Raw genomic sequence first — 17,113 nt, forward strand, 5'->3', positions numbered from 1 at the left:
GACCCAATGGACTATAGTAGTCAGCCAGGCTCTTCAGTCTATGGGATTCTCCAGGCAGGAATACTGGAGTGGGTTGCCATTTCCTTCTCCAAGTAAAATTAATCAATCACAAAGAACAACTGCTATAAGATACTTAGCGTAGTCAAAATCATAGAGAAAGAAAGTAGAATGGTGGTTGCCAGAGGTTTTGGGGTGGGGTAGGAGATGGAATTATTGTCTAATGTGTATAGAGTTTTGTTTTTTATAAGATTAAAAGAATTATGGAGATAGATGGTGGTGAAGGTTGCACAACATTATTAATGTGTTTAATATCGCTGAACTGTACACTAAAAATAGTTAAGATGGTAAATTTTGTTATGTGTATTTTACTACAATAAAAGAAAAATTGGGGGGGGGGGGAAGTGGTGGATGTGCTATTTGCAACTCTACAGAATCCAGTTATAGCTTTTTGATTCCCCATGGAGGATTTTTCACTAAAATTCAGCTGGTATGAAAAAAAAAAAAAACAGGCATTTCCCAGAGGGATAAACAGAGAAGGCATAATAACCTTGGCAAGATCCTCTATAAACTTCAAAGAATATGAGAATGCCTGTAAGGTTTTTTGTTTTGTTTTGTTTTATCCTGCTTTTTTGGTGATGATAGGGGAGGCAGAGTATAAACAAACTGTAGCTCAAAAGCTTTAAAAAAAAACCCACCTAATTATAGGGTAGCAATTTCTTTAGTACAGTATATTTTATACTTAGTATTTTCCAAACTATTTCCCAGGGTTAATAATGCAGCTTATAATGAAATATTATGCTAGATGAAGAGACCTAGACCAAGTTTCTAAATGAGCAAGATGTAGATGGAGAGATCTAAACAACAGAGCTTCCAAGGAAGAAGGACTAAGAAGTTGAAGAGGAAAGAAATAGAAAGCAAGGGAAGGGGAGAAAAAAGTGATTCAAGTCTTCTGAAGACGTTAAAGCCAAGAATTTGAATCAAAGGACATTTGTTAGAAACCACTTAAATTCACGCATGCAGTTTGCATTATTGTTCATGTCCACCAATGCAGAAAATATTTTCTATGCACCACTTTGGGTCTGCTTAGAAAGAAAGATCATCTGTACAATGAAAGATACCACATTTGCTGCTGAATAGCTGGATTAATCTTTTAACAAGGGCTTACATATTTCTAATTCCTTTTGCCCTTAAGCCTTGGAGTTAATCAGACTTTCATTCTAGTTCTTTCTCCTCCTCACCTGTCTCTTCCCTTTCCCTTCGCATGGGGGCCTGTGACCCCACACAGCCCACACTGCCCTCCACACCCATTACACAGTCATCCACCTGAAGTGGGGCTCTGGGAACATGAGCACTCTTCTAACCATTGCCTATGTAACCTGTTTCCCCTTGCCTCCTGAGGGCCTTTATGCAACCTCTGACACACGCTGAGTTTCTAACAGTAGATTGACTCTGGGGGAAGGTGCGCTGTGTACTTTGGGTGCACTGTTTGCTGTTCTGGTTTGCCGTGTACACAAAGGCTTAAGCAAGGCTCCTCTGGGCATTTTAGTTTAGGGTGTGGAGATTACGTGACACGCTTGTCAACTCTCGGTTTTTCTTGAGGGCAATTAGGTGAAAACTGGTTTCGCTCAATTTGTTTTGGTTTGTTTGGACCAACTGTTTGCTCAAGCTGAAGGAGCCCGCCTTGAATACTGAGGCAGCCGCTACAGAGAGGTCAGGATGGTTCTCTGCAAGCTCTTTACCCCTGCCATAGGATGAAACCATTTACAGTACTTCCTGCATCACGGTGTCTCTTGGCATCTGCTCTCCTGGGCTTGCCCCAAAGGCTCCCCATATGGCCTCTGCTGAAGTTCTGGAGCCCAGGAACTGGGGCCCAGGTGGTTTCCTTTTGCTGACCAGCAGGCAACTGGGTCATGGCCACATAACGGCAGAACAGCCAGGAAATGCTCTGGGAAGCAAAAATAATTGCCAAAACCAAAATATATGTAAAACCACTATTTCCCCTTTGATTCAAGAATATCTTCATGAACAAAGTTGTGGTGCTGACTCAGCCTTCTTAATATTGAACCTGAACCTGACCATGCTTTTAAATTGAGCTAAGGGTTTAACCAGCGAATGGGCTCATTTAACTCTGTTTGTCGCTATATCCTCCACTCTGGCTTCAGCCCAAAGATTTCCAATGGCTTCAGCAGCTCCAGAGTCAGTATCTCTGATGTGTTTGCATCTGACCTCTGACCTAAGCTTCAGTGTTATTTTCAGCTGTTCCTTGACAGGGAATCCAACAGCTGCTGTTTAATACCACAGACAACTTATGACACACACTGAGTTTCTAGCAATAGGATTAATCTGTCGATCTTAGGCTCTGATTTAAGCCATCTATAATTTTCCTGCCCCAGGCGTGGTGGGGAGTGGGGGTTGGAAATAAAAACCAAATCTTAAGTACAATGTTATTCTTTTTAAAAGAAGAGTAGCAAAATAGACATAATGTTAACCTTTAATCAAAAATACAAATCATGCCCCTGCTACAATTAAAAGTAATTGGAAAATGAATTACTTCCTAGTAGTCATGAGATCTGAACTTGAAAATACTGTTCAGTGGAGTAGATAGTTGCAAAGAAATCTGACATGTTGGTTATCTATTGATAAGTGCTCATTGAAATATTTTTAAAAGTCCCTAAGAAATCTGAGGCTCTGAGAAAAATGTGGCCATTTCACAAAAACTTCATTTGACAAGAGACGGTTTTAGAAAAGCAGATTAATCCAAAAATGTATTTCACACAATTTTGTGGCTTAGTCCCAGAATAAATACCAGAACTTGTTTTTAAAGTACATTTTCTGGAGTTTCCTTTGCATGAAGAAGACTTTAAAAAAATCTTGAAAAGATTGATACTCAGGTTAATGACTGGCTGGTTTCAAAGTTCACCATCAGTGTATAGATTCAATGGCTAAAGTATCTTGGGTTGTCAGGATATAATTCTTTTTCCATTTGCTATCAAACATCAGCTGATAGGCAGAGAGCTAGAAGCTGCCCTCTGCGTTTAAGATAATGGCCAAAATAACAGGCGCTCAGTATTACCATACTAGGGGTGTGGCGATTCTCTCTCCTTCTTTCCTCTCTCTCTCTCATGATAAACTCAATGAGGTTGTCTATTTTTAACCTCCTGTTCTTTCCTTTTGGCAGAGTAATCAGTGCGAGCGGAGCTGTTTCCCTGAATGAATCCAAGTAACCCCAGTGGTTGCCTTCTGAAATGAGCAGCAGCCACACATCTGCACAGAGGCTGTCCAACGCGTAAACTGGTTCTAACGTACCATGTCCAGCCAAGAGAGTCCTGGTGTGGAGTCTTCTACGACGACAGTCAGTTCAGTAGCTGTGCAGGCTGGGGACTCCAAAATCGTTATAGCTGTCATAAAGGTAAGCAGACAACTTCCCTTTTTTCTGTGTGGCTGTAGGCTTCTTGCTCTGTGCTGACAATCCTAAAAAACATTCCGCACCATCAGCAGTACATGGCATACAGAAAATAACCCAGCAAGTACATCTTAATGCTTCTTTAAATTGGCAACTGAGAGGACCCTTTGCTAAGTTTCAGCCAGTTGCTAGAGTTTCTCTTTCGGTTAGCCATAAAGCATCTACAGCAGCTTGACTTTTCAGAAAAGCAATAACAAACCCTACCGTATACTTTCAGTTTGGTTTTTAAAGACAAAGCATTTGTGACCACAGGTTTGTGATTGCTAGGCTTAAGAGTCCAGTGGACCTGTGAAATATCTGTGATTTTTGAGAGTGGATGTGATGAAGGAGGGAAGAAGAGGGTCCCAGCGGATAAGGGGAGGCGTTGTTTTCAGTGTGACGGAGCACAGGGAACTCCTAACAAGAGACAGTGACACTTGCCCTCTGCAGCTCTGGTTTTGACCTGGTGAAGGCACTAGAAAATCCTTGTCACACTGGTAAGAGAATGGAGACCCTGCCAGGGAAGATGCGAAGGGTATGTGTCTAACTTGCCCTTAACCACAGGAAATTGAAGCCACTTGGGACTTAAAGGTTTCTGCATGTTTTATGTCAAACAGTTTGCCCATTTGCAAAGATGAGCACACATCTTTAGGTTGAAGAATGTATGAATGGTTTTATTCCCTATGAATATGTCCTATGAAAATTCCTGAAGCCTTTTGCCTGGATTTAGACAACTCACCACCTCAAGAATTCAGGGTTTAATGAAGGGAATCAGTGCTCACCAGCCGGTTACTTTCAAGACCCCGCCAGCCTTAACCAAATGAATTTTCTGGCCTTTTGTAAGAAACATGGACAATAAAGCCTGTTTAATTTCACTTAATTACTGCAAATTTTATGTTACTGTGAAAATTTGAAACAGGAAAGCAGTACTTGACATTGAACAAAATGATTCAGTCTAGAAGCACTGAAAGCATGGAATGCAAAGTGTTCCTACCAAGGCCGCTTGCCCAGGGCTCTCGAGACTTGGTCTCACAATAACAGGGCCTCTGCTGAGTCCCTTGACCTCTATTCTTTTCAAAGGCAATGGATGGACATGGAAAAAAGCCAGAAGCAAAAGTAGCAGAATTGAAAATTTGCATGTCATTTTATGATGCTCTGAGTAACTGCAAATATCAGCAATGAGGGAAAAAGAGGAAAAATTACTGTTGTTTTTGTTTTGATTCACTTTTCTTTCCCTCAAATATGAAACATTTATTTGAGTAGGATGAGGAAGAATGCATATAGAATAAATGATAAAAGAATCAGTGCTAAACTGACAGTAAGGAATAAAACAACTCTGAAATTATACTGGAAACTCTTAACTAAAACTCTTTAAGAAAGTTCCCTCCATTCTGCCTCCTCAGCTCCCTAAGTTCACTGCTGTGCTGTTTGAAATAAACTCCAAGCTGTTCAAAATGGAAAGTGTGTCTTAATAGAAGTACTTGTGTCTGATTTATGTGGGCTTCTCATTTCTAAAGTCTCAGGTTACTAATGATCTAGAATAGACATGTAGTTTTCTCATTTCTCCTCAGCAATTCACTTAGCCAAGTGCATGTGCCCGGCAGTGCTTCCTCTTCCTTAATCGATATTGCTTCTTAAAAAAGCAATTCCTTAGGAAATGCAGTAATGAATTATATCTTGGGGCAGGACACTGAAAGGGTCCTTCATGTGGAAAACAAGTTGACTGCATTCAAATGGCAGTTGTCACACATCTGATTTCACTGATATTTTTGTACGTACTTTATTGAATATTCAACAATAAAATTTGAAAAATATTATGTTTTAACTTTGAAATAAGCTAAGAATCACTTGCTTCATCTGCTGTTTATTCTTTCTGATCAGTTCAGCAAGGTTAAAGACACTGGTTAGCATAAATTACATTTGTGAAACCTTTCCCTTTGGTGAAGTTCACACCTTACTTGCTCAAATCACTGTTTATAGAATTTGTTTTTTTTTGAGCAAGAGAATGTAAAATTGTGTGAATTATTCTATAATTTTGTACTATTCAACAATACATAACCTATTGTAAATGTTCCTTATTTGGGAATTTTTAATTTTAATCTAATATGCTAAGAGAAAAGAATTTATCCTATGAATAAAAAAAAGAAAAGCCAGAGCATGGATTTATGTTAGAACTGTTTCAATTTAAGTAAGACCTATCTCTGTAAAAAGGTTAAACTCTTCACAATGTAACTGGAAACTTTAAAGAAAAAAAAAAGAAAAGGAGAAGGAGAAGGGTGAAAGGGAAGGAATAAGGGGAACTAAAAGTGCATTTTATTTCATTTTTATTTTTAGTGTGGCAAATGGGTACAACTTCAGTTGGCTGAATCACAGCCCAATCTTCTAGAAATTGGAAGCAATCAAGATGAAACCAAAAAACTTCTTCACGATCATGAACTTCTTTTGGCCAAACTCAAGGTAAGATATTAAGATATGAAGCAGATACAAAATTAAGAAGAAATTAAAAGCTATTTCTTACACTTCCCCTTGATTCTCCCTATGTCACTGACCTATGGCTATTTTAACTTCATGCCAGATAGATAATGGAAAAACACTATATTTGAGCAAACACCAACACTGGAGAAAAGTAACAAGGCTTTTTTTTAAACTGTCCCTGATTTGATGGAAAATATAGAGTGATAATATTTTCACTGTGGATAAATAAGTATTTTCTTTTTTCCTGGCTACCTTCATGAAAAAAAATTCCATCATTTCCATTTCATGCAATGTACTGTCAAGGCACAACAACAGATCCAAACTTGTATTATTAATGATACCTGCTGGCAAAAAGAATATAGAGGATTTTTCCCCCTTGAACTATTGAAAAGATCTGATTTTATACTTATTATTGAGTTCTTGAAACCACGGAATAGTTTTAATGAAGAGTTATTGTTGTGTATATGTTGTGACTATTAAGTTAAGAATCTAAAAACAATGTTGGTTTGAGATTGCCAGATAAGATATCTGCTCAGAGACAGAAATACAGTTTGTGGGGTCCAGCACAAAGTGAAAAGCAGGAGGAAGCTTTTCCTTGGCCTGTGACGGTGTTTTTAAAATCTGTTATTTAGTGTCTGGCTCCTTCGGGCAGGGGAATATGTTGGGGGTCAGTGCAGCCTCCACAGACACGGGGGCTCAGCCCCAGCAGTGTACAGGGTGTGGACCTGACCCCAACCTTTCTGAGCTGTGCCCTGACACGTGCCAGGGCGGAGGACAGAGGTCATTGAGCAGGGGCAGGGGAGCAGACAGGATAACAAAGAGCAGACAGGATAACAAAGATTCTCTCCCCGAGGCACGGACCACATGCTGAGTGAGGCTCCCATCCCTCAGCGCTTCCTCTGTTGCCCCATTGAACCAACCTTACGGAACACAGTCAGAGATAAAATTGTTAAGACAAGTAATAGGTAAAACATTAAACCCCAAGTGGTTTCTTCTTCTGAGAATGGAACCCTCTTGCAGCAGCGAACCCTGTGAGTAATAACTCTCGTAGGCAAATGAGTGTCGTTACTAAAATCAAAGCGGCCGGATTCAGAATCTACAATGACTGGGTATTCTGTGTCATTAGTACTTTAATATTACTTGCTTCTTTGAACATCTAGGCTGGAATTTACACTTGCTTTCTAGATTTAGAGGCAGGGCTGATAGGCATCTGACAAGTACCATCTGCAGTAGTAAAAGTAAAAGGATAAATCAGACTGAGAAGTTGAAGAAAGAGTTAGTACTGGAGCAGGAGGGTATTAGAGTCCAGAATTTATTCTCCTGTGTAGATAGCTCCTTGTTCTTCAAGGTAGAAATCCCTGGTGACCAGGAAGTCCTTTGTATATCTTAAAAAACACATGCTGATGTAAGCAGTCATTGAACCAGGGATCAAAAGACCTATGTTTTAGTGCTAATTTTGCTTCCCTGGTGGCTCAGATGGTAAAGAATCTGCCTGTAATGAAGGAGACGTTGGTTCGATCCCTGGGTTGGGAAGATCTCCTGGAGAAGGTAATGGCCACCCACTCCAGTATTCTTGCCTGGAGAACCCCATGGACAGTGGAGCCTGGTGAGCTACCATCCATGGAGTTGCAGAGTCGAACATGACCGAGTGAATAAGCACATACACACATGCCAATAGCTGGTTTTGTCTGGCTAACAAGTCAAGGCTTTGCTGCTACAGAAAAAGCTCAATTTTATGAATTGTGGAAATGCAACACTTTCCTACACTTCTCGCTCATCCATAGAGGTTTACTTTCTCAAGGTCTCCTGTGTCCCCAGCCCCTTCATACATACCTGCAGTTAACCCGGAAACTGAATGTCTTCCCCAGGTCCTGCTAGCAATCCATGCCCAGCCAGCACTTTCAGGTCCCCTGATGAGCTATGGGTGGTTGGGAAGCTCACAGCAGTCTGGGTCTCTCTGGCTACCTCTTTTCCCCCAGCCCTATTCCTATCCAGACCTCCAATTCCAGGGAAAATTCTTTCTGAAGCAGAGTAGTTCATCTCTCCTTCACAACTGTGCTCAAATTTGCACGCCTGAATCTATGCCGGAGCATAGCTGGAAGAGGGTTTTCTATTCATGGGACTCATGTGTAAAATGTGCTTGTGATTCTCAGTTGTAAAGTCTCGTCCTTTAATGCCAGTCTTCTGGACCTTAGGCTTTTGTCTGTAAAGATGATTGGGAGAGGTTGGATCAAAGGTTCATGTCTATTGTGGATCTTATCTTGATGGGCAATGGAATAGTGGAACCAGTCTCCCTCTCTGCTTGTGGCTAAGAACCTTAGGTCTTAAGTAGAAAGACCTTTTGACTTCATGCAGAGCTCTAGCCATGACCTCTTGGTGGCCACCTCCCATACCCTCTCCTAACCCAACAAACCAGCCACTTACCCCCAAGAAATTTTTAGTAGTACCATCATCTTGGTTAAAAAAAAAATCAAGGAGTCTGAAGTCTGTTTCATATTTGCTGACAAAAGACTTTTTAAAATAAGAGGAATGTGAATTCCATATTGTAAATGGCTGGAGTAACTTAATTTACCAGTTATTATGTTGTTAGGGTAGGTACAATCTTAACCTGTAGCAGGAAATTGTTGTACTGCGTTATTTTTAATATGAGCTCTTTGAATGATAGGAACATTAGCAGTTCGATAAGCCAATAATATTTAATATTTAATGTTCACTCCAGTGTTTTCCCTATGCACAGGGCCCTGAGATTTGTTCTAATTATAAAGAAGAATGTACTATTAGGAGTGTTGGGAGGGTGTGGGAGTTCTGTGCTGAGTCCACTCTGCTTTGGACACAGTATTTAGCCTCTGTGGTCTCAGGTTATTTATTTGAAAAATTATGATAGTAATTGATACCTTCAAACACCTACAAAGGAAATCTGGGGGGGTGGGGGAGCGGGAAATGCAATGATTTACAGAAGTGCTTGCTGCCTTGAAAAGAAAAAGTAGTATAGTTACTCTTGATAATTAATATATCAGAGAAATTTGGGTATTTAATTTTATAGGGAAGCTATTTTCTGCCTTCCATTAAAATTATCTCAAATCCTAATAATTTAGAGTAAAGGGGAAAATTCTGGTGACACAGAATTTGTTAGAGTATTTCTAATGTTGGTAATGTCTACACCCCAGAGACCTTATTTTCCTTTCAACAGAGTACTTAACCATTTGTATGGAGTGTCCAGAGAGAAATAGTTCCCTGTTTCAGTGGGGGAAAACATAAACATGTGGAGAAAACATTCATTCCCTAAAGGCATCTAGATTCTCAAACCACACTCGATGATTATTTTAATGAGAAAGAAGGAATTCAGGAAAGGAAAGAGCGAAATGTAAGCAGGTAACAAAGATCTGTCTGTGGCCCCTGTCAGCACCACATCCTCAGGTGGTTCAAGGAGGAAAGAAGGGTCAGAAATGCCTTAGGAATGTTTCTGAAAACATTCTGCCCCATATCATCTGTCTTACTACTAACTGCATTGCTATTGTGCAAAGGAATTACAACTATGTTGTTGTTTAGTCGCTAAGTCATGTCTCTTTTGTGACCCTATGGACTGTAGCCCACTAGCTCCTCTGTCTGTAGGATTTCCCAGGGAAATACTGGAGTGGGTTGCCATTTCCTTCTCCAGGGCATCTTCCTGACCCAGGGATCGAACCCACGTCTCCTGCATTGGCAGGTGGATTCTTTACCATCTGAGCCACTAGGAAAGCCAACTACACCTATAAGAGCCAAGAAAACCTCTGGACCCTGGCTCCTGTATTTGTTTTCAATATATGATATTAGCATTCAGTGAAGAATGACCCTTTAAAATATAAAATACTGAAAAGTTCACCTCTGACTTGACTCATAAATCTATTGACTTCCTGACTCCAACTTCATCTCTGACCCAGTGAATGTTTATTTTTGTCCTATTTTTCTTTACTTAGTTAAAAATGAATAGTCAAAATATATTAGTTGTAGTAGTCCTACTAAAACTTATTTTTTTTCATTTATTTTTATTAGTTGGAGGCTAATTACTTTACAATATTGTAGTGGGTTTTGTCATACATTGACATGAATCAGCCATGGATTTACATGTATTCCCCATCCCGATCCCCCCTCCCACCTCCCTCTCCACCCGATTCCTCTGGGTCTTCCCAGTGCACCAGGCCTGAGCACTTGTCTCATGCATCCCACCTGGGCTGGTGATCTGCTAAAACTTATTTCTTAAATAAAGAATAGTGTGATTTTTCTCCTATAAACTGCTATAAAATATGTAAAATCATATTTAGTATGAATGAATCATTAAAAAAATTTTGTGGTAAATATATGAATTTGCAATTTCAATCATTTTTTTCATTTTTTTAAAATTTATCATTCATCAAGGACCTATGATGTATTTAGCATGGATGAAAAGAGAAAATGAAACATAAAGACGTTAAAAAACTTATAATTTAGTAAAACAAAATAAGACAAGAATGCTATTATAATTAGAAGACAAAAGGTAATAAGTACTACATGCATTTATTTATTTATTATTTTTTTATTGGGATATAGTTGCTTTACAATATGGTATTGTTTTCTGCTGTACAACAGAGTAAATTGGCTATAAATATACATATATCCCTTCCATCTGGACCTCCCTCCCACTGTCCCCACCCCCCATAGCTAGCTATTTTACTACATGGTACTGTATATATGTCAGTCCCAATCTCCCAATTCATCCCACCTCCCACTTCCTCCCCACCACGTCCACCTATTTGTTCCCTATGTCTGTGTCTCTTTTCCTGCCCTGCAAATAGGTTCATCTGGACCATTTTACCAGATTTCCACATATATGTGTTAACATATGCTCTTTGTTTTTCTCTTTCGGACTGACTTCACTCTGTAAGACATCCGTGTCCATCCATGTCTCCAGATGACCCAATTTTGTTCTTTTTAATGGCTAAGTAATATTCACTGGGTATATATACCACATCTTTATCCATTCATCTGTCAGCTATGTTTAAATGTACAATTCAGTGGCATTAATTGTGTTCACAATGTTGTACAGACATTGCAGCTATCAACTTCCCACCCGAGTTTTCATCACCCCAAACAGAAACTCTGTACCTATCAAGCAAAGATTCCCACCCCCTTCACTGGTTAACCTCTCTAATCTATGTTCTGCCCTTAAGAATTTGTCTATTTTAGGTATTTCATATAAATAGAATCATATAATATTTATCCCTTTGTGTCTGGCTTACTTCATCTGCCATATAATGTTTGCAAGATTCATTCATGTTGTAGCAGGTGTCAGAATTTCATTCCTTTTTATGAATGAATAATATTTAAATATATGGATATGCCACATTTTATTTGTTCGTTCACCTGACCATGGACACTTGGGTTATTTCCACTTTTCAGATGTTGTAAATAATGCTACAGTGAACAGTGGTGTACAAGTATCTGTTTGAATACCTGCTTCCAGTTCTTTTGGAGTGGAATTGCTTGGTCATCAGGCTTTTCTATGCTAACTCTTTGAGAAAACACCAAAATGTTTTTCACAGTGGCTGTGCCATATTACATTCCCACCAGCCATGTACAATGCGTTCCAGTTTCTTCAGATCATTGCTAACCTTGTTATTTTCTGTGTGTGTACTTGAGTGTATTTAATTATAGTCATCCTGTTTGATGAAGTAGTATCTCAGGGTTGTTTTGATTTGTATTTCTCTAATGACTAATGATGTTAAACATCTTCTCATGTGCTTACTGGACAGTCATACACCTTCTTTGGAGAAATGTCTTTGCCCGCTTTTTAGCTGGGGTGGTTTTTTGTTGTTGTTGTTGTTGTTATTGAGTTACAAGAATTCTTTGCATATTCTGGATATAAATTCCTATGAAACCCTCATCATAGGATTTGCAGATATTTTCTCCCATTCTGTAGATTATCATTTCACTTTGTTCGTGATGGTCTTTAATCATGTATTTTAATAAAGTAAGACTGTGTAACTTGAATTATATATATTTACATGTTGAAAAAAATTTTAGCATGTGTGTTGTGAATGTGATAGAATGCTTTAGGGCAGGGTTGGAAGAGGACTAACATATTTTACAAGATCTGTGTCATAGCAATGATTTACCCTAAATGTTTACTTCATATAGGAGACTTATTTTCTCTCCTTTCTGTTTTCCTGTAAGACTCACAAGTTAGGAAATTCTTCTCTTTCAGAAATGTTGGAAAAGATGCTTTCAGCCATGTCTCCTCTTCCTATAGGAGTGAGGGGCACTGTGTTACCAGCTGATGAGACTAGGGGAGTGGCCAGCATGGGGAAGCCAGCCTCAAGGGCTCTCTCTGCAGACCATGACTGCCTGTGGCTGCAGGTTCTCTGTTCTTTCTGCTTCTGCTGATTTGGCCAGATGTCCCTGCATGGCAGAACAGGCCACAGTCTGGCCTACACAGAGCAGCCAAATACATGTCTATACTTCAGTCCCAGTTCTCTCCAGAGGCAGGTCCCAAGGACTAGGTTTTAAAGAAGAAAAAGTAGAAAGTCAAATCAAACCTGTCCTCCAGCCCAGCTTTGCCAGTAACAACAGCAGATGTTTTGATCCATATGTATGGATTTAGATGTCTATTTCTCAAATGATTTGGAATCTTGAGGGGAGAGAGGTGAAATTAATTGTCACCTTCCAAATTCCAGCACTTAGTTGATCTGTGGTTCAAAGGAATCTGTGTCATAGTGTTCTGTACATGTAAAGTACCTGTCATAGTTTGCTGATCATTTTGACGAAGGTCATGGAGACAATACGGAAACAGTGCAAGGTTCTTGGGGGAGTGGGAACCAGTGGGCAGTGTGGTTTCTCTTTTATGCTTTTGAGAATAGAGGGCTTTTCCATTTAAAAAACGAGACTAGTATTCTCACAACTAAGAAACAGCAAAACGTCCTAGTGATTTTCCCTGGCTGACATAGCACTTTCCTAGTAGTGTACAGGGTATTTCTCTTCCCAGACATTCAATTCCAGCGCACAATATGGAGCTGTGGGGTGAAACAGAATTTAGATAGCATTCTTTAGATTTTGAAAGTGCCATAGGCAATCTTATAAAATATTGTTTTTATGAGATAAGTTGGCCTAAGAGGCTGAAGAGTCCATGCCAATAGGCTTCTCAGACCTGAAGTAAAGGCACAATAAGATCTGGGATAAGCAGCCCAAACTGGTTTGTCTATAGAATATGTCCGTACTTAATGAAGTGTTGATTCGAGTTGATTTGCTAGAGGGGAAGGAATTCTATAAGGAGACATTTTTTGTCAGCACAGAGACTGAAGGGTAAAAAATTTGGCAAGGATACTCTCTATCTTACCCGTGTCTTGGTTTAGCAGTCAAGGTTGGGCTCCTTGGCAGAAGCTGAAGGGTCCCTGGGAAATATGAAATGCTCATAGTATTTCTCTGTGGCTGGGACACCAAGTGACATAGAGTCAGAAGGAATTGAAGCTTTTCCACACTTCTGCAGGGAACAGAGCAGGGCTCGGGTATAGCAAATGCTGATTTGACAACCCTGGAAGGACCCAATGTTTGGGAAGATATGGCAGATTAAAGGTGACCATGGTGTCTTCGGCATACCTCCCATTGAGAAGTGGGGTCTAAGTTCATTCCCTTAAAACCGAGTGGACTCTGGCTGCTTTGAGCAAATGAATATAGCATAGGTGATGATGGTGCGGTGCCAGTTTCCGGTCCAGTCTCAAGAGACTTTTACTTTGACTTCCTGTAATTCCAAACAGTCACTCCTGGAACCTAACCTGTTGAGTAAGTCAAGGAGCATTATAGAGAGGCCCATGTGGAGACAAACTGGGTGTCCCAGCAGCAGCTCTGGCTGGCCAGTCATGTGAGTGAGCCATCTGGAAATTGATTCTCCAGACCTGGCTGGACTGCCAACCGGACCTGTACAGAGTCGGGACAAGTATTACCCACTTAGCCCAGCCTGAGAATTAACTGTGAGCAAAATAAATAATTGTTGTTTTAGGTCTTCAGAATGTGCAGTGGTTTGTCACACAGCGATAGATAACTGGAAACGAGGGCAGCAGCGATGCTGGCATCCTCATGAATGAAAACAGACAGGCAGAAGAAAAGAAGAGTTTTCACGGGGAGACAGTTGAGAAGTAGAGCTGGGATTCTCTAAAATGAAAGATGGTATGATAATACTAATGATAAATAAAAAGGAAACTTTGAAGTTTGTGAGTGATCTACTTTTAGAAAAATGAAAGCAGATTCAAAGATATCTGTTATAATGCTCGTCTCTTTGACTTGAATTTGATATTCTTGATCAGGAGGAAAAAGTCTTTAGTTATAACTCAGCACACAGGGATGTGTGCAAAATATTATGGGTATATAGTGGAAGGAGTGACTAATTCTTCCAGGAAAACTAGGGGAAGCTTGACAGAGAAAGTGATATATGAGCTGTTTTGTAGGTGAGTATGAGTTTTCCAGACATCATTGACCAATTTAAAGGACAAACAATGAACTAGAGGGAAAATACTTGCAATTTATATGACAACAAAAGGGTTATTATACTCCTTTATATTGATAAGAGAGACAAATAAATCAAATATAAATACTAGACTATTCAAAGAGGAGAGACAAACTGCCAGTAAGCATGTAAAAAGATGTTCAACATCAATAATGCTCTAAGAAATTAAACTAGATAATGATAAAAAGTAAATCATTCATTGCCTGTTGTTCAGTTTCTAAGTTGTGTCTGACTTTGCAACCTCATGGACTCTTCTATCCTCCACTATATCCCAGAGTTTGCTCAAATTCATGTCCAATGAGTTGGTGATGCTATCTAACCATCTCATCCTCTGCTGCCCCCTTCTCTGTCTATCCACCATTATAAGTTAAAATATTGGTAACATCTGGTAATGGTGAGAATGTGAGGACAGCAGCATTCTATACTGTTGGTGAGAATCTGGATTATTAAAAGTATTTTGGAAACTTGCAAGCATTAACATGTAAAATGCTCACATCCTGAGACTCAGCAACCTCACCTCTGGGAATCAATCCTTGGAAATGAAAACACTAGTAAAGATACAGATATGAAGCTGCTTTGTTATTGTATTAAGCATCTTTTCACATGTTTTTGATAGAATAACTTAACTGGAAACAAAAAAATGTCCAACAATGGGGGAATGAAGTATAAGATTATTTATGTTTCTTTTATACTGTAGGAGAGTATCTTGAGCCCTAAGTATAGTATTGCCATGACAGGGACAAACTCTTGAGTGTTTAAACCAGTGCTGGTTGGGCTTTACATTATCGCCATCATATTCCTATTTGAAAATTGGGTCAAAAGTAAGGACCATAACTAGCATTTTTGAGGTCATAGACCTGTAGCTTCCAAGCTGTTAATTACTTAGAAAGTAGTTATCCTTTAAAACATAAATCTACAAACAAAAAGTTTCTACAGAAAGTAGAACACATAGTGCTTACTAGTTATGTAAAAAAAGGGTTTTGGTCTAAGATTTGGACTGAAAAGGCAGAATTCTGACAGCTCAAGATATTTAAGTGAGGGGTGGCCAAGGTTAGATGATAGCACAGAATCTACTCACCACCACTCCAGATCTTCAGCATACACCGAGTTAGATTAAATGTCAGGATAAAAATATACCTTTTGTATTCTATCCAGATGACAACAGATACTTCTGCTCCAGAAAAAACAGATTTAATCAAGAATGAGGGAATTTTGTTTTGTTTATTTAAGTGTACTACACTCCTACCTGATTAGCCTTAGCCATAATGCATCTTGTCTAAACAACAGCCTTATTTTAGATTTACTTTAAGTACAAATGCGTAAAACTCAAGATGTTTTCAAGTAACATGGCTCTGTCATTCTCATGACAAGTCTAGCTATTACTCCTCAGGAGAATACGGCGAACTTCTGATTCTGTGGTTAGACCTATCCTTCAAATGATTAATACCTGTGTCCGTCATCTCCCGCCTAACACATATTTGAAGTTCAGGGACTTGACTGAGATTAGAATTTTTGTCTTTTTTTTTTTTTTTTAAGTCTTAAAATTGGATACTCACTCTACTTCCAGGAAAGATGGACTAAATGCCCTCCACCCTGTCCCCATTAAATGCAGCTGTAAACCTGGCAGAATGTATGTGTGCTGAGGATGCTGAAAATGAGGACTAGCACGTAGATTAGGGAAAGTGTCGAGCGTTCCAAAGATCACCAAGCCAGCAGTGTTGTTGCTTTGTTCCCCTCTCTTCAATATTACTCAGCTCAGATCAAAAGCAAATTTACACCCTGAAGAATGCATCAGATACGGACAGAAAATTTTTCAGAAAAGTCTTCTCTTTCAGATCTGAGACCTAGAAAGAGGACTTCTGTGAGTTAGAAAGGGAAGAAACACCTTGATTTTTTTTTTTTTTTTGCCTTGTGTTTTCCTATTCTCTCTGCTCCAACCCAGGCAATTCCCAAGTGTTGGTAAAGATGGAGGCAGTAGGCAGGTGTCTAAATCTCTGAGAGAAGGGATCTTATCTCTAACCAAGGAACTGTGGTCCCCAGTTTAGTCACTCAGTTGTGTCCAACTCTTTGCAAGCCCATGGACTGCACCACGCCAGGCTTTCCAGTCCATCACCAACTCCTGGAGCTTGCTCAAACTCATGTCCATCGAGTCGATGATGCCATCCAACCATCTCATCTTCTGTTGTCCCCTTCTCCTGCCCTCAATCTTTCCCGGCATCAGGGTCTTTTCCAGTGAGTCAGCTGTTCACATGAGGTGGCCAAAGTATTGGAGTTTCAGCTTCAGCATCAGTCCTTCCAATGAACACCCAGGCCTGATCTCCTTTAGGATGGACTGGTTGGATCTCCTTGCAGTCCAAGGGACTCTCAAGAGTCTTCTCCAACACCACAGTTCAAAAGCTTGAATTCTTCAGTGCTCAGCTGAGTACTGGAAAAACCATAGCTTTGACTAGATGGACCTTTTCAGCAAAGTTATGCCTCTGCTTTTTAATATGTTGTCTTGGTTGATCATAGCTTTTCTTCCAAGGAGCAGGCATCTTTTAATTTTATGGCTGCAGTCCCCATCCGCAGTAATTTTGGAGCCCAAGAAAATAAAGTCTGTCACTGTTTCCATTGTTTCCCCATCTATATTCCATGAAGTGATGGGACCAGATGCCATGATGTTAGTTTTTTGAATGTTGAGTTTT

The 17,113-nt window shown here is 39.6% G+C and overlaps 1 protein-coding gene across 1 annotated transcript in view; it reads left to right on the forward strand.

Annotated features, from left to right (window-relative positions):
- Positions 1 to 3,249: 3,249 nt before the first annotated feature.
- CCDC141 (coiled-coil domain containing 141) overlaps positions 3,250 to 17,113 on the forward strand; it is a 231,040-nt gene continuing 217,176 nt past the window's right edge. Inside the window, exons 1-2 of the mRNA XM_061135268.1 lie at positions 3,250 to 3,409; positions 5,777 to 5,899. Of these exons, the coding sequence (XP_060991251.1) occupies positions 3,308 to 3,409; positions 5,777 to 5,899 (225 nt within the window). The 5' untranslated portion in view covers positions 3,250 to 3,307. The remainder of the gene's footprint in view (positions 3,410 to 5,776; positions 5,900 to 17,113) is intronic.

The sequence above is a fragment of the Dama dama genome, chromosome 33 (genome assembly GCF_033118175.1).
Source record: "Dama dama isolate Ldn47 chromosome 33, ASM3311817v1, whole genome shotgun sequence".
Classification (NCBI taxonomy): domain Eukaryota; kingdom Metazoa; phylum Chordata; class Mammalia; order Artiodactyla; family Cervidae; genus Dama; species Dama dama.